The 19,065-nt window shown below is 35.5% G+C and overlaps 2 protein-coding genes across 10 annotated transcripts in view; one reads left to right on the top strand and one right to left on the bottom strand.

Annotated features, from left to right (window-relative positions):
* LOC136038751 (ets DNA-binding protein pokkuri-like) overlaps positions 1–19,065 on the top strand; it is a 194,271-nt gene that overhangs the window by 49,244 nt on the left and 125,962 nt on the right. The window lies entirely within an intron of this gene.
* Positions 1–19,065, bottom strand: part of LOC136038753 (U7 snRNA-associated Sm-like protein LSm11) — a 48,803-nt gene that overhangs the window by 25,922 nt on the left and 3,816 nt on the right. For both annotated transcript variants that reach the window (XM_065722120.1, XM_065722121.1), the window contains exons 3-4: positions 8,333–8,457; positions 2,918–3,056 (exon numbers count right to left, since the gene is read on the bottom strand). In XM_065722120.1, coding sequence (XP_065578192.1) covers positions 2,918–3,056; positions 8,333–8,457 — 264 coding nt within the window. The remainder of the gene's footprint in view (positions 1–2,917; positions 3,057–8,332; positions 8,458–19,065) is intronic.

Here is a 19,065-nt window from a genome sequence, read left to right as displayed (position 1 = left end):
AGCAAGGTGTTGAGAAGGGGACAGTCCCCCTACAGAGTAATTTATGTTTGTTTTAAGTTTTAAACTTGCTCCTTACTTTAGTTGAAAAAAAAAAACTTTTTTCTATTTGTTTAATTACATTTCATGAAGCTGTAATATTTTATGAATACAATACTTTTGGTAATGCAGAAAAACAGATCAATATTTCAATGATCCCTGTTTGGATTTTCATGGATAATCAAACAGTTCGCGGTAACGAACTGCAAGGAGCGACCCGGCTCAATAGTAATTGAAACTATAAAAAAGGAATTTTGATGCCAATAGATATATCAACAGAATTCTCTTATTATATTGACTCCAAATATTTAAGTTTCATTAAGTTTAGTCTTACCCATCAAAAGCTACAAGCCTGAGGAAATTTGTCTGATTCTCAAAAAAGGGGGAAAGCCCCCTCCAGACTATAGAATTTTAATGAAAATCACACCATCGGATTCAACGTATCAAAGAACCCTAGTGTAGAGGTTTCAAGCTCATCTGCAAAAATGTAGATTTTTATGATTTTTGCAAGAAGAAAGATCACGGATACATGTTTATTTGTTTCTTTGTTGTTTTTTTGTTTTGTTTTTTTGTTGTTTTTTCCCCAGTGTCGACCGTATCGACACAGTGGACGTAAAACTTCGAGAGAAGGCTCATTATAACAGAAATGAAAAGTACCCTTCTAAAGTGACCAAAAAAATTGGAGGACAAGACCACTTTTTTCCCAAAATCGTCTGATCAAAATTTTTAGATAGCTTTTTTCTTCAGCATAATTGAAAGGCCCAATAACTATGTATTTAGAGATAAAATGACCCCCTATATCCCCTGGGGAAAGATTTTTAAGTTATATAATTTACCTATTGTTTTATTTGCGATTGGGAAGTATACATACATTTTTCGAGTAAGAAAGGGAGGGTGAATTTTCTGCTGGGAGGACTTTGCACGGAGAAAAATTTTCATGGAGAGGGAATTTTCCAGGAGGTGAACTTTTCAGGGTGAGTTTTACACTGGGTGAATTTGCCAGAATTCCTATACGAAATTTCTTTATGTCTTGCTTTCTCTTTACCAATTCAATTTTAGGCATGGAGATGCTAAGGGTAATTGGCCAGGGTAAATTTTCGCTAGGATTGAGTTGTCCAGAGGATATTTCCGTGGGTAGGGGGATTTTCCCGTGGAGGTGGAGCCAAGTATCCTGGTGTTATTTGAAAAATGATAAGAAATTAAATTTAAATAATCAATTTTATCAACTAAAAGTAAGGAGCAACATTAAAGCTTAAAACGATAAGAAATTATTGCGTATACGAGGGGGTTGCCCACTCCTCAACACCTCCCTCCTTACGCTAAAGTTTAAACTTTGTCTTAATTCCTTAAAATTAACTCCTGAAACATAAGTATCATTTAATTAGAACAATTAGTAACTTTTTCTTAAAGTCCCGAAAAACTGTAGCATGAAGAGCGAGGTGTTGACGAGGGGGCTCAACCCCCTTATATACGTAATAGTTTCTGTTCGTTTTAAGTTGTAATGTTGCTCCTTACCTTCAGTTGAAAAAGACTTGTTTGTTTTTTTCATTCAATGAAGCCTAGAGACAAATATTTTCTAAAGGCAATGGAAAAAGTATGTCAATTAAAGTAAAAGTATATAAAAATGAAAAAATAATTAATTACAAAAAATACACAAAAAAATAGCCTACTTGCAAAAACTAAGATATTGACCCCCAGCATTCAGTTCTGTTGATCAATGCAGAAGCGTAACAATATCGACAGTTTTGAACTTGGTTATCAAACACCAAAATATTTAACGCCTTTAGACTCAATTGTTTATAAAAAGTAACGCATTATCAAAGCAGTTTGTTCAGTGTAAAACATTAAAACATAAAATTTAGAAAATCAAATAAAAATTTTTAATTCAATATTTTTAATTGAATTTTGAATACCAAAAACCAATATATTCGACACCTTTATCCTTTATAACTTTACAAAATTAAGCCTTTTTGCAAAGTGACAACTAAATAAATATAATTGCTCCTGGAAAAAAGATAAATGATAATAAAAAGCAAAAAAAAACGTATCCGTTCAGGGGGAAAATACAAAAATTCCCAGCATTCCTTTCAGGAGTGATATTTCTGATTATAGTGGCTTCACATATCAGCCCATGGGTGCTCTTGCAATGCAAGCAAAAATTGGCGGCATATTTTTACCGAAATTGCCCGTCTTATGTTGTTTTCCTTGTGCTCTCTATAATTATACGAACTTTCTTGTGTACTAATAACTGCACTAATTACTAATAAACAACTACATATTTAAAATCACCATAAAAGGCTGATTCTTTGACTGAATGTTATCAATAGTTAGGTTCTTGCACTTTCGTCATTGACAAGGATCGTTATTTACTTACCATTCATTACTGTGAAGAAATTGATAATTTTTTTTGCGTGTGTGTGTCTTACTCTAACCAAATCATATAGATAATATGTTTGTGGAAAACTAAAAAGGGCACTCAGCTACAAAGCAAAACTTAAATTTTCCTTATTACGGGTCAAAACATATTGGCAGGCAGACAACAATGGGGCGACACACATTTATTCCATGGTTTTCCCCCATTCTGCTCTCTTCCCTCCGGTTTCCTTATAATTACTTTGTAGTCCCAAATTTCCAGGGGGACCATGGCCCCTCTGCCCCCCTTACCTGTGCCCATGATACCTTTCAAAGAAATCCTTAAGCTTCTGTAAGCACTCCTGAAAGTTTCATTTACATAACTCAACTACTTTCCAAGATAAAAAAAAGTCCCTAAACTAGGGCCATGGAGTCTTGTAGGGGTAGAGAGTTATTGTTGTCCATTTATTTTGATGTTAATAAACTGAACTGAACTGAACTAGGATTTTATCGTAGAAAACTGTATTACCAATAGGAAGAGATCGTCCCTTTTTGCTCCTCACGAAAAATTCGTCCACGTCAGTTAGTGCCAAATTCCAGTGTTTGTCAAAGGCAACTATATACCCAATGCAGAACCCTCTTATAGAAACTGCACTTCGAGTCCAAACCTGAAAAGAAACTCTGAGAAAAATCCCGAATTTTAATAAGATAAAATAACTATAATTTACACTATTTTGTCATGATTAGAAATACTGTTCGGGTACTAAGCAACAAACACATTTTTAAAAATTACGATTGTTTTAAAAGATGACTGTTGGAGACAATCATATCTATTTTTGTGACCAATGTGAAGTCCTGTAAATTTAAAGTGCCTGGAAACATAAACCCCGTTTTTATTTTTAACTAATCATTACTGTTTTTTTTCGTTTATTGTTGTAGAAAATCCAAATTCATAGTATTTGCTCTTAATGCATATTTGGTATATTTATCTTGTGTATTTCTGAGGCACTTAAGTACTTGCCAGTCAGCAAGTCAAGAAAAGTAATTTTCTAATCAAAATAAAAACCGTTATACCTTTAATCCTTAAAACAAAAGCATCTGCAGTTTGTTAGGAGATATTGGGGAACACACTTCTAAAAGTAGTCCGGCAGGCCCTTTCCATAAAACTTTGAGAAACTCAGGTATAAAAATGCTCACATCAGTTTACCTCAGAAATCCTGCGTTTTTCCAGAAGGTCCTAGTATTTATCACATATAGGTGGCAAAAACACCAAGAAAAAATTAATCTTCGAATCTAAGCAAACGACCCAGTAAAATCAGACACCTTGACCCTCATTTTGGCAGAATTTCTGCCAAAATCTGTCAGTATCTTGGGCGGGCATGTGCCCCTCCTAGATTTTGAAAATACATTTTTTGGACATGTTCATTGTAAAACACCTTTTTTGGTGTTTTCATTGGGAAAATTTAAATAAAAACGAAAAAGATTCCCACCCCCCAAAATTTTGAAAATTACTTTTTCCTCCCCTCTAAATTTTCGTGAATTGACGCCGCTGGAAAGAAGTACAAGAATACCTAATGAAAATTTTACTGGCGCACCTATCCATCGATCTTCTAGGACTCGAGCTACCATAGACTATTTTTGCCTCCTGATTTTGCCTCCATAGTTAAGTGAAGGGGGTAAGTACGCTATTAAACTCAATACTGATTTTGGCTTTTTATCAACATGTGCCACAAAAATCTGGCATTTGTTGAGAAGGTTTTACTGAAGCCCTAAATGACTGCAAAACTAATCTTTCATTTATTTTAGCTCCTAAGTGAGGTAAATGCTAGGATTAACAAATAAAGTCTAAAATTGGTCAATGCTAGGACTTTTGCGGCACCAAATAAGCCTTGTTTTATTATACAGTGCGTTTACTATATATTTGTCAAAAGGCCTCCTCAATTGCACCACCAAGCCAAATAAGGTACGAAGAAATTTCATGAGTATCTTTCTTTTTGGACCTTCAATTTTCAGAGACCAATTTTCTTTAGTGAAATAAGAAAACCCCCTCAGCCAACAAAAATTCTGTTAATTTCTGATAATCTGCATTTTCGCCGGTATGTTGTAGAAAATACAAAGTTGTAGAAATTCCGAGATTTTTACTCTTTGAAGACACTTACAAGGTGTTTAGAAAATTGTCGGTATAATTAAACAAAAATATTCTAACTGCTTTCAATTGCCAATAAGAAAAAGAATATAGAAAGATTCAAGAATTTCAAGAACACCTGGGTAGATGGATTGATTGTAATGGTGAAATAATGACCGAAATTAAACGTAGAGTTGTTCAGTCAACTGGAGCTTTTAATAGACTAAATCAGGAAATGCTTTCTGCGACTATAGCTACATGTCTTCACCAACAATGTGCTCTCAATCCTCCTCTACACTAGTGAGGACTGGCGAATGAACCAACTGCTTGAAACAAGAATCCTTGCATTCGAAAATATTTGCCCGAAGAGATTTTAAATATAACTTGGCAATAGAGCGTCATTAACTCTGAAATTCGAAGTAGAACAGGCCAGCCTCTCATTACTGTTGTCTTAAGGAAGAAGAAATGGGTATATTTAAGGTATATTTACTTTGTATGACAGAAGACCGTCTTCCTCAGACAGCCTGCAAGTAGAAACCAGACGGCAAAAGATGCCAAGTTCTTCCAAAGAACATCTTGCGGAGAACTTCTGACCACGATATGAGTATGGCTGAGACCTCATTAGTACCTGAATGGAAAGACGTAGCCATTGCAGTACCACTGAGGGACGAAAAGAAAGGCTTCGTCGAGGCCCTCTGCGCCCCCAATGGCTCCGGAGGAACCAAGCTCTAAGATAAGGACTTTGAAGCCCCGTAAGCATTGCGTGACTAAAAGCCGTTGCCCCCCCTGTGGACGTACCTTGAAGAAGTGTTAGTTAATCAAGGATGTATTTTTGCATAATTTCAAAAAAGTACCAAAAACTTGCTCATTTGTATATTATTCTTTGCATGTATGTTATATTCATAAAAGTCTTGGTTTGAGTGTATTTTCTCCCGTATATCTGAGTGAATAAATCTGATAGAGGAAAGAAGAAGAAAGAACAACTGAAGAACAAATAACGCAATATGGCCTCTCGTAGCATTTGGCGTAGCATTGATGGCCTCTTGTACCATCTGACGTAGCATTGATGGCCTCTCGTACCAAAGTTGGCTTCAAGTAGCATTTGACCATCTTCAGGCTTAAACCTAGGACTCAATACGGGAGCAGTTCAGCTAGTTTTAAGGGTAGAATCAGGCATGTATGCGTGATTTTTTCAGATGGGAATCAATAATAATAATAATAATAAAAACAGATCTTATTTGATACTTCAAATAAGAACTGACCAGAAATTCGCAAAAAATTAGGATTGCGGCAGGCTGGCCCTTAGCTTCTCACCCCCGTATGAGGGGACGCTTACATTTCATATCAAAGAATCTGAACACCAATCTTCGGATATATGCACCTGCATTACAAAGTTGAGACGTTTGAACAAGCGGAAATTTTCGGAAATTTTTCAGAGATTGTGGAATTTAAGTAGACGTTAATTCAGCAAATGGAATATCGTATTTAAAATGAAGTTTCCGAAAGCGTCTATAGTTTGGAGAAAGCCAAGGTAGTTTAGAAAAGCGACGATCCATAGGTGTTATTCGCGAGCTGGCAAACTAAGCTGGGCATGCTTTCCATCTGATACTCACGACTACTGGAAAGCTGTTAGGCCAATATTTATGAGAAGAAAAGAACTGGCTAAAGAACCTGCAAATTTCACCAATTTATAAATCAATAAATTCAGAGAATGAATTATCTTGATTATTTTAGTGACTTATTTCCTATTTGTTGTCGATGTTTTGAGAAACATCTAGTTTCCAATAAAACGCAACAGATTTAAGAGAAGAGTAGTTTGGTTCTAAGAAGGAGAGGAGATGCGTCGACCAAGTTTTTACTTTTAGAATAATAATTGAGAAGTGCCTGAGTCATCAAATCGCTATAGTTCTCAGTTTTGTAGATTATGAGCAAGGTTTTGGTTCAGCTGATAGAAGAGCTTTAGCAAAGGTCCTATCCATGTAAAATATACTAAATAAATATCTTTAAGTGGTTAGTGCCATCTACCAGAATAAAAATGCTGCCGTTAAGGTAGGAAATTAAGTTAGTTGCTGGTTTCGTGTTAAATCAGGAGTTAAGGAGTTTGCGTCCTATCCTCATTTATATGAATTATTTTGATGAAATTTGTCCTAAGGAGCAGAGCAAAGGCAATGGGAGAACATGGAATCAATTGGGGAAGTAAACTCTCCTAGACTAAGATTATGCTTACGGTACTTTTTAAAACCTGAATTGAGACCCAGCTACTAATACCAGTTCCTTGAGATTAATTAATTATGCCGAAAATGGCCAATTTTCAAATGACTTCCTATCTCAAACATTGTCTGCGAAAATTTTCACTAGCTGGTCTTATTAGCAAGCTTCTCTTTCCATTGGATATTCCACTTTACATTCACATTGGATATTTGTTTAGATACAGCTTGTCGCGAATAAACCCTCGGGTTTATTCCAGTTCTTTGGGCCTGAGACTCGTCAAAAGTACGGATGATTTAACACATTTAGAATGAATCTTATAGCCATAGGATAGTATCATTGACAAAAAAAAAACAAAAAAAAAAACAATTTGACAAATAGAATTTACGCTGCGTATTTTCACCAAAATTTATAGTCGTCTCACCGCATAAAGGTTTTATAAAATACAACGGATGACGTAACCGTGAACCCGGCAGCAGTTGGTCATTATCAAGGTTGAAGTCATTATCTCAAAAATGAGGCCTTGAATTTGGTTAGTTACATCTGACTAGTTTTTGAGCCAAAACTGTTACGAGGAACCGTAGAAACTACACGAATTCTACCATGGCCTAATTATTTCACTTCGTTTTGTTGGATCGCGTTCTGATTAGCATAATTTTTTAAGTTGGCCTTCCAGTTTTTTTATTCAGATAAAAGATCTCGGAATAAAACCAAGGAAAAGTACAATAAAGTATATTAGACAGTTATATAGGGCAGTGTGCTCCTCGTTTAATTCTAGTTTAACCATACGCTGTCACTGAACAAAAACAGTTGATTTTCTGTCCAAGGATCCCCCAATTAGATTGACATAAGATAATAGAAATGACTTGATTTTTGGCGTTTTCGTGTGACTTAGTCAAAAGGGAATCTTTCAGCAGAGGATAACGAATGAGGAGTGCCCGCCAATGTTTTTCGGCCAAACAGTTTTAGGCGGGCAAATAGAAAATTCGGGTAAAGTTGGTTTAAAAATGCACTTTAGGGGTATCAAGCGCCCCTAAAGACGTCCTCTAGCATCCTTCCTCAACCATTGTGTTTCCATAAATGATATTTCAAACAAATAATTGGCTTCTTTTGTACAGGATTTAACATTTTAATATGCGAAATTTGCCAGTGTATTTAGTATATATATATATATATATATATATATATATATATATATATATATATATATATATATATATATATATATATATATATATATATATATATATATATATATATATATATATATATATATATATATATATATATATATATATATATATATATATATATATATATATATATATATATATATATATAAAGGTTGCCATGTTTTGTAAGAGACAAAAAGAAATTGTTGGTTTTATATACAACTAATAATAGCTGTGTGTAGCTAAGGCTAATTTAACGACATATACTAAGCTTGACTAAACACTTAAAAACACTAAACACTAAGCTGACTAAAACTAATATACTAAGTAAACATGACTAAAAACACTTCTTTTGAAGAAAAATCCGCTACTGAGACCAACTACACTAAACAACTACTTTCAAGTATTGTTACATAACGATGGGCAAGACTAAACTTACCTTGACTTTGAATTGATTTTTCATACATTCTTTCAAAAGCGTTAGGGGACCTTTGTCTATTGAATCTATCCAGGTAAAAATTGTCTTTTTTGGCAGTTGATCTGTTTCTTCCTGTTTTGTTGGGCCTGCGAATAAGAGAAATAAAAGCAGAAAAATAATTAAAGCGAAGTTTGCACACATACACAGAAAAAAACAAGCCTTCTCCATATCTTATTAAATTTAGATGAGAAAAAGCTAGACGTAATTTCCCCTATTTCAACTGGTTGTTCTACATGTCAGTCATGCAAAATAACTTTCCTAACAAAAACAAAATTTTTAGTAATTCAAGTTTGAAGTTAAGAGATTGCTTGGAAAACGAAAACAAATAAATGTGTCTTGAACAAGCAAAAAGGAGCTTTTTGGTGATTCTTCCGCCACCCATAAAAACCTTGCTAAAAAAGCACGCCTAGTCTGATTCGACTCTACAACTAATCCCTCTGGAATAAGGTTATCTCATTTCTCCACGACCCTCAGCCCGGGCTAAACCCCTAACATATCTCACAAGCTCCCCTTCCCTTTGATGGAAAGGTAAACATAATGCATCTTTTCGAAATCAGAGTCATACAGAGATTTTAAATCTGCATGACTGAAAGGCCAAAGTGAGGCCGGTGAGATCGTGCGTTCTCCATCCTCCTACCATGTTTACTGTTGTTTTGTTTTACCGAAAGTTGTTTTTCTAATGTTTTTTATGTCTCTCTCAATAATGTGGGAATATCTTCTTCTTTTTATCCTTTTTAAGGGTTTCATGATATACCAAATAAAAAACCATTTAAGACTAATTTTAAACCACGGGCAAATTCTTTTAATAAAGTGAGTTCAGGGGAATCGACTAAAATGAAGTTTATATGACTGGAATCGCTTTCGAAAAAAAAAATCTAAGAGTCTGAAAGCACAAAAGTTTTCTATGACTTTCGAAAAATTATACTACTAATTTTTGGCAGGTAGTCATATTTAAGAAAAAAAGATTTAAGATTTTTTAATTCTCCTAAGTTTAAGCTAAAGGCAAGGAACCATATACTATGCCACATCGTGCACATTGAAAGTTTAACCGCCGACTTCAGAGAGTCCTTTGGTCAGGAGTTGCAGCCTATAACTCTACCAAAGAGTGTAAACATCCAAAGAAAAGGGTAGAAATCCCTCTACAGGGTTCGTAACTATTCACTTTTACTACATTTGGATCTACACAAAATTTCAAAACGATAAGCCATTACTGATGACCACTTCTAACCATTGGCGATATACCAGTCATTATCTCAAATCTGACACTGCCACGTTTGGTTTTGCCTTGTCACATGCTTAACCGATAATTATTTGATTTGAAAACAGTTTAATCAAGGGACGAATCTCCAGCATTTTTATTGGGGGCAATAGGGGTTCATATCAGGATAGTCAAGGGGTATGGCCTATATAATAGATTTCTCTCCATTTTTTTCTCCCCCCGAAAGGACGCCCCTGATGTTGCGAGTCGAGTGGAGGGCTGATGGGGGTGACGGCTCTCTTTCTTTCGGTTTACTTCATTTGAGTTTGGACTTCAGGAACAGAGCCGGTTGACTCTTGATGTTTACATAGTAGAAAAAGGATATGAATAATCTCAAACGCATCTATTGAACTAAACACGACAGTTTAGGCCCAAGGAAAATATATAATATAATATGGAAAATATAAAAAAAACTTTTTGGAAAATTTGTGAAAAATCTCGAGATTTGGGGGTAAGGAGAATGGGTCCATTTGTCTTTTTCTTGCCTACGTGCTTGGAATTTCACATCCAGTGACGTTGTTATATCCCAGGATTCCATTAGAATTCTTTGAGTAAAAATATTTGACTCCCGTCTCTTTGCTAAAGTAAAAGTCCCTTTTTTCCTTCGCGTCATATTTTCTTCTTAATGATATAGACATGTCTCAAGATTTATCATCAAACTAGTCAAATAGTAAGACCAGAAAAAATGTCACCCACCTGTCTATCCATTAGTGAAAGTAATTCTAGGATAGTTCAGTTTCAATAAAAAAATTCAAAATAAGAGATCATATTTTTTTTTCTTGTTTTACTGTAATGCGCAAAGTATCTAAAAGGTACATGTAAAGAATATGGCACTGGACTTTACAGTCCCTACCGGCGTTGCTGATCTTCGTTTCATGGTCCTTCTGCCAGGAAGTTCAATGGGGATTTGGGGCCAGACATCCAGTATTTTCGCACACTTTTCTTGTTTACCTTCCCCAGATTTCCTCAGGTACCCATTTATGGCTGGGTCGAATCTGGCTGAGCTTAAAGAGTCACGCCACTGATCCCGTTCCATACCAAATAACCAGTAACACCAGGACTCGAACTTCTGTCCTCAAGGACAAAGGGTTTAAGTCTAGCGTACAAACCACTCGGCCTAGCTACCTACCTCGGCCAGCCAGATACCAGGTATCTGTTTGAAGGAATACCCGGATATTCTTTTTAACTTTTTTTTAATCTGCTTAGGTTCTGAGCGTAAAGAATAGGCTTAAGTAGGATAAGTTTGCCAACTAGACTTTTAAAATAATTAGTTAGCGTTCGTAAATGTTTTTTTTTTTTACAACATCTCACGCCTGAGACATACAATTAAATATAATGATAAACAATAAGAGAATATTTGTTTACATAAATATAAAACAGACAGAAAAAGGATCAGCTAGACTTCTTTTCAATCGGAAAAAAAACAATGAATAATTTCTTAGACAACACTGCCTTTCTATTTACAAATACAAGGAAAACACAAAGACATACAAATGATTAGCAAAAGCTTTGGTTAAGACCGTGAAAATGAACTAAAAGATGTCCGAATACATAAACCAAAGAATTTAGTTCTTTAATATACTTTTTGTTTATTTCTTTTTTTTTTCGTCGACTAAGACTTAGGGACTTCGGCCCAAATATTTGAGCATTTTTTAGTTTATTTTTCACTGTGTTAATTCAAAGTTTGAATGTTATTTATGCATCAACATCACTTTTTTTTGCTTAAAGATGGAAAACATAATCGATAGCTATATTTTTTTTTAGGCCAACAATTTTTTTTTACCGACTGAGAGACTCCAGTGTGTCTAAACTGAATATTACTCGTAAAATCCTTATTTCTGCAGAATTAAGAGATTACAGCTTTATTCACTCAAAGCAAACATAAAATAGCCTATTCTTACAGTAAGACTGAAACAATGTTTCAACAAATCTGTCCTGGAAATAAATCGACAATTGAAACTAAAGATACGAGAGATGAAAGATAACAGATAGGAATCATTTCTTTAGAGCCAAGAAAAAACATGCCATTTCAAGCACTATAATTTCTGGAAACTGCTTACACCAATTCCGTTTCGGAAATCGGTTTTTTACTTGGCATTTGGCCAAAATCAACAATTGTTGGGGCGATCTGCGTCGTTTTCCTGGATTTTATTTTACCGTCTGAGAAGGGGGACGTCTTGAGATAAGAGACTGTCGCTAAATTACTCAAAGCAATCAATTTCCGGAAGGAAAAAATTAGTAATACCGTTTTTTAGAAGAGCTCTTATTCCTTGGAGTTTACGTAATACTATTTTTAGTGTGTAAACATAGACATGGTACGTACTCTTAAACAACAATAAGATAACTGAACGCATTATTAGAATATACTAGAGCTAGCCAAAGGAAAAACGAGAGCATATAAAAAAATACTAGCCAAAAGAATATACTAGAACACATAAAAAAGGAAAAAAGTATCGTCGGTTTTTTAGGAAACAAAAAATTTTGCTTCCCTTCCTCAAACAACAAATTTCGAGACCATTTACTCCCCATCCCCCCAAAAAAAATCTTCAAAGTTTCAACTTGATCCCAACCGTCAGACAAAAAGTATCCTCTTTTTTGATTATTGGAAATCAAATGGACTCTTGATTATAAAATTAATCCAGAGAAATGTTGGCCACATGTTTTACAGTCTCCCGTGGTTGGTTAGGTAGTGCGAACGCTTACCAATTATATAAATTAATATAAAACTGCTAGGAAAATAGTCTTTACATTTTACATTGAGGTCACCAAACCCAAGGGAATCACAAATCGAAACAAAATACTTAAGAGTAAAACAAATAGTAGGAATGCCTACGGAGGGCACCAGGTCTAACCAATTGCCGACTTGACACAATCGTGTACTAATAAGGAGAGGCATACAGGAGAAACCAGCCTTAGCCTTGCGATTACTGTATGATTTTATTAATCTTCCTCTTGTCTCGTGCATATGTAAAATCTTGAAATAGAAGAAATAGCCTGGATGCAAGATGTCTCCTCGAGCTCTCATTATGTGTAGTTCTAAAAGGACAGTATAAGCATGAAATATAATATTTTCATTTGATTCTTGGGAGAATATTAAAAATTTTGGAGATAAATCTAAATATTTTGTTGGTTTAATTCGTGAGTCCCCTTGGCGAATTCATTGCTAGAACATCATGGAAAAAAATTCGACGATTTTGAGTCATACAGTAGATCCTATATAATTTGGTTACATTCTAACAATGCATTTATACAGGATTTTAGACAGGGGGGATGGTCGCATTAATGGGGAGAGATATGTCCACATACTCCGACAACACCTTACCATAAACGACCTGTACTGTTTATCCCAAGCTTATCGAAATATACATTGACATTGTGTACGAACTAGTTGCATCTTTAAAAACATGTCGTTAATGAATTATGGAATGATTTCATAAAGTGATTTCAGGCAATACCAAAACCACTTGGCTCAAAGTTCTACTGAAAACAAATCAGGGCGCCAATTTCCCGTAACCACGATTGGTCGTGGGGGTTAGGCCTGTAAGATCCCATCAGCCCCCTTTAAAGAAATTTTGGCACTTGTTAATTAAACGAAACACACTCAAGAATTACACTTAGGTTACATCACAGAAAACCGGTTCCATAGCCACAAAGATAAGTGATGGGTGATAGAATGCATTGGACTTGTATAATTTGGGCTATATATTTGCACATTAGGAGAATGGGGGTTAGGTTAGGCGCGCTGTCCAAATACTTAACCCACCCACCTCCCTAATATGCAAACATATAGCCAAGTTATATCATCATATAAACTAAAGGTTATATGAAGGTTATATTTCATTCGGACAGCTTCACTTCTTGGGTATGTTTCGTTTATTGACAAGTACAGAAATTTTAATCCCTTGGGAGAATTGCATATCAGCTAGCCATGACAATGGTACAGCTCTTCCAGGACCAGATTTATCTTCATTTTTAAATCTTCTTAGACGGTACGAGAACATACGTATCTGATAGAGATGGGATTGTAAACTAGCTTTGTCAACTTTAATAGAAGAAACTTGTGAATTAAACATGCTATTTAAACACCTCGGATCTCCGCCAAAATTTGCCAAGTCTCTTCCCATATTTCACAACTCAGGTAAAAAAAAAAAAAAATGCTGAGAATCCTAGCATGCTTTACAAATTCCTTGCCAAAGAGGTGAGATTCCTTCATAATAAAAATTCTTAAGAAGTACTAAATTTAATATAACATACTAACATACTGCTTTCGGGCTCGATGGGCTATGGGAGTTCCGGGTAAAAATGCGATTCAGTCAACCATCATATTCATCATATCTTCACCTCCAATAAAGTATTTAGGTTTCCTCCTAGGAAGGAAACTGACACAACAGAGAATTTCGGGGAGCATTTTAAGCCTAAACAAACTACATTTGTATTTTTGAAAATTTCACAGTTTGGAGATTTTGGCTGAGCGCAAGAAAATATTTCTATATTTTAAAAATATTTGTAAAAAAAAAACAATTGTGTATTTATTTTATATGCATATTGCAATAAGTTTTCAGTAAAGCGCAAGCAACAACCAGAACGTTATGAGTGATGAGTTGGAGAGGGTGACAGTCTCCCCATTGTCCAGGGTTATTTTTGTTCGTTTTAAGTTTTATCGCTGCTCTTTAATTTTTTGTGAAAAATCTTGCTTATTATATTTTTTCAGATTTTGATTCTTTTTTTTTGCGAAGAAATGGCTTTTTTGTTTGATAGAGACTATCCTCGATTATGAAGGATAGCTCTTCATCTCCATTCCAATGCTAAATTGTCATTTTTGCTATACTGGAAATTCTCAACAGGTTGTTGTTTTTTGGTTTTCATGGTACGAATACGAAATGATGCGCAATAAAGTATGTACAAAGAAATCTTCCATCTTACGCAACAAACTGATGGTCAGTATTAGTTTGCTGAATCATATGGATACTATAACAGCAACCTTTATGTCACGCAGTAAAAAAATAAATGAACAAACGTCCACAGTGAGCTTTGAAGTCGCATCATCGCAAAATAAAGATGTTGGAGGCCAGCGTGTATCCGACCCGGCTGCCATGAACTATTTCTTTGATTCTAACAATTTATCGACTATCGGTTAAAATAATTAAATGGTTTAAATCATTCATTGAGATAATATGTTTAAAATTTTAACATAATACTTCTGATAATAATTTACCTTAAAATGAATTACGGATTTTTTTGCTAACCAATATTTTGCACCCAGTATTTGAGAAGGGAAGAATGGATGCCTATATAGGTTCTGAGACCATACTTTATCACAGCTAATCAATCCTGGATTTGAACCAAATTCTTGGTCTTTCAAAAGATTCTTGCAAAAACGGCTTCCATTTAGCCAAAAGCAGACTATCAAAAATATTATTAATATTTGAGTTAAAAAATTTCAAACATTGGGACAATTTCTTCCTAGATTTTACCCTGTCCCACCCTTATGAGAATCTACAATCTAACGTTTTCACATCCATGAAGTATTCAAAAGGGGTAAATTTCCTATGGCTCAGATATATGCAAATGTCCCCGAAAATATTACGACTTGGAGGCCGGTGTGTTTTTCTCTGATGGAGAAGTTTATAACCCAAATCTGCTTCGAGGAGAAGTCATTAAAAGTATCCTTGATTTTAAGCCTTCTTCACAGTTTCCAACACAATCGAAGGAAGACATCGGAATCCTAAACTGTTTGAAAAAGAAAAAAACTCAACAATTACAAGAGCAGACAAGGGAAAAACGGCTGTTCTTACAGACAGGAGAGATTATAAGAAAAACCAAAACTTGTGACCTTTGTTGGATAAAATTACCTAGGTACTTGTCTATTATGTAAAACCCACTCGAGAAGTGAAGTTGGTGACAATAAAATATAATGAAAATAGAATACTTTATTAGATAAATTGTGAAGATGATTTATAAATTATTGAATTGTGAGCTTTGCGTCGGCTGACAGTCTCAGAGACAAAGAAAAGTTCATTATTAACGCGGTTCTGGACCTAGTTCATTTTAGTTCTTTATTAACGCGATTCTTGCGGACAATGGTTAGTTAGTTTTGACTAGTGATAGAATATTGTGTCTTACCAAGGATATTCAAATTAAGGTCTGGGATTTGCCAAGGACTGAAGAACAGGCAATTATATTTTTCCACGATAAGGGGTTTTTGCCCAAAACAAAACACTGCGTCAATGGACACACCATGGCTTTGTACTCTTACGAGAAGCAACGTTTTTTGGAAGTGTAACACTGCGTTCTGGGAGCATATTTACAAGTTGTAATTTTCGCAATTGTGTTAATAAAGTATTCCGATTTTCATCATATTTTTTTCAATAGCATTAACCAAACTTCACTTTTCGAGTGTGTTTTATATAATAGACAAGTACCATTACAGACAAAGAAATCAAACTGACCCTAGAAGTTAATGCATGCACCAATTGAGAAATTATCGGAGACTGTAAAAGGTGATGGACTAGTAACTCTTCAAATGAACATAAGTTTACCCCAAAGGGTGTTCTGCTCTAGCCCATAGCATGCTATAGTTCCCCAGCTACAAGACTGGGAAAGTTTTTGACGATGATTTTTCCACCCCTTTTGAGAACTGATATATCATATCATTTCTTCCTTTTTCATATGAAACTAGATCTACGTTGCATGGGCAACGTGAGGTGTTGCGGCAACCTTTGCTCGGCTTCGCCGAGTAAAAAGTTGCGAGAGCAACACTTTGGTTTTGTTTCCTCGCTGCGACTAAACGCTGAAGTTGTTAATCTGTAAGGATGCTAAAATACATACTAGGTACACCAACTCGCAAAAGTTGCAAACTCCTCATTGCTAAAGATGATTGTAGCCTTACAGCCGATTATTAATTACAAGTCCCCTACATGTCTTACCACTGGAACCAAATTGGTCTTACCATCAAATACAACGGAAACAAAAAATAGGTACACCAACTAGAAAGAGTTGCGAACCCCTCATTGCCGAGGATGATTATGAGCTAACAGCCGACTGTTGCTTACAACTCCCCTATGTCTCACAATTGGTATCGGCCTATTTTTGGTTTCAGTGTGTACCTTACTACTGAAGTTATCAACCCCTTTAAACTTTCAAACTGGTATATCTCATGAAGGAATTTTTGTACAAAAAAATGGATGACATATACTTTGATCAGCTCATCAAAAGCTATCGATTGCCGTCGAAAAAAAATCTATCTGTCTTAGTTCAAAAGTTGACTTTTTTGCCGTAGGCCAACTTTCTAACGTCATCACTTAGAAAGGAGCAAAGGATAAACTCTAATTTCTTTAGCAATGAGAGAACTTTTAAAGTTTAAGAGGCACATCTGATACCATTTCTCTACCGCAATCCCAAGTTCGAAAAACCAAATGATAAACTCAGCCGAAATCACGGCAGCACTTTCGGACCCGTGGGAAAATGCCGCTTTTTCGCTTCTCTAAATTTTTCTATTTATCACTCAAAGAAGATATATTGGCTGTGGGGCAGGGTAACTGTCGCATATATTTAACACTTATAGATTTTAGTCCATCTTCAATTTGAAACTGGTGCCTGCCTGCTTGCCTGCTGGAACGGAGCTTTCCACTCGAAAGCAGAAACATGGTTTGATGAAACGAAAGCTTGGCTGCATAACTTCAGATAGTCCTCTCTGACATAGGCTATACAACTCCTCTTCACTTCACACACTATAGGCTCTGGCTCAAGGACAAGCAAAAACCATCCTTTTTGGCCCCAGGCAAGAGTTCTACGAAGCTTTCCAAAATGTAAAGTCATATTCATCAATCCGGCCTAAGGTCCACGCTTTCCGTAAAAACCGCAGAGGTTAGACTCTTACCACTTTCTAGGAATAAGCTGAAATCGGGGTGCTAGGAACAAAAAAAAAACCCACGACAAAACCAAAGTGTTGCTCTCGCAACACAATCATGCGATTCCATCCCTTTTAAGAACTGCAAATTCTATTTAAACTTCTTCCTAAGTACAAAACCATAAACAAGCTTTACAAAGAAACTTGAAGCGTAAATTTAATTTGTCTGATTATGAAGCAAGGCAAATTGACACTGTCATGACTGCCATCTCTGCCACTGTTCATCTCTGCCATAAATTTTCCTGAAACTTTAGATTTGGAGAAAAACAGTTTCTTCAAATTATGGGTTTACTAATAGGAACAATCGTAACTCGCTATTTGGCAAGTTTCTAAATGAATTTCTCAAAAATTCCGCTTTAGGTATGGTTTCCACTTAAGCATTCTTTCTTGGCCTGTTTTGTTGATCATGTTTTGTTCATTTGGGGAAATGGTCATGATTCTCTGAATTAGTTGTTCATGTTTTTGAATACTTTAGATGCCAATCAACAGTATATACTGGAAGTTGAAAATCCAAAGAAGCTTCCTTTCTTGAATCTCCTAATTCTAAAAAGGGTTTGAAACCTTCAATTTCCTGTATATAAAGAACCCTCCCAAAATGTTTTTTTTTATTATTATACATCTTCAAACCATCTCCTTTTGTTGAAAGAGATGCTGTCATTTCTTTGGGTTGAAATGACTAGGCCACTTTCTGCGGATGAAGGATGACAGATTGCCGAAGATTGTCCTTTTTGGCCAAACGTCTTGGGCTACACGGAAAGCAGGTCGTTTTCGTCTGGGGAGGATGTCATAAATAAAGATTTAAAGGAAATGGGGACTCCTGGGAGGGTGTAAAGAGGGAGGCCTTGAATAGATTAGGTTGGGGGAGGAGCGTGCGTAGCTGTGTTGGCCTCAGGCGGCTTGGTGCTGCAGTGAGTTATTAGTAGTAGTAGTAGTAGTATACAGTTCTAAAAATGTACTCTGACATTCATATCGATTCTGAGCAAAATTGCACTAAAGAAATTTTATTCTGTAATGGCTACCCCCTTGAACTTATTAACCAGATTATAGAAAAAAAAGTAGAAAATAATGAACTCGTTCCCCACTCTTTGGTCAGCCTCCTCATAAATTAAAAGAAAAATCTTACAATATTACCATAGGTCCCTAGACTAAGCGACGAACTTGGAAAACTTTACGGCAACGCCATTAAAAATTAATTTGAGTGTTTCCAATTCCGGGAGAGTAAAAAAAAATGACGGAAACATGAAAACAAAAATGATGAAAACGAAAAGTTTTCATTTTCCGCACTGCACGGTAATTTCTCCTGACGTTGTAGAATTTTGTTTATAAAAGTTGAGGTAAAAAAATATAAAGAAAAGAAGAGAAGACGTCACAGCTATGGCGCTAAAATACTTGTACTCAGAAACTGCCTTGGAATTTTGAGGCAGAGGAATGTAAATCTCTGGTCATGGCTTTTGGCCATTTCTGAAGGGTTTCTGGCTCTTTTTTCGGAATACTTAGCTTCTTTTTTTTACTTTAAGATATGATCAA

This window comes from Artemia franciscana, chromosome 18 (genome assembly GCF_032884065.1).
Source record: "Artemia franciscana chromosome 18, ASM3288406v1, whole genome shotgun sequence".
Classification (NCBI taxonomy): domain Eukaryota; kingdom Metazoa; phylum Arthropoda; class Branchiopoda; order Anostraca; family Artemiidae; genus Artemia; species Artemia franciscana.
The sequence above is the reverse complement of the archived record's forward strand: the minus strand, read 5'-3'. Positions and strand labels throughout refer to the sequence as shown.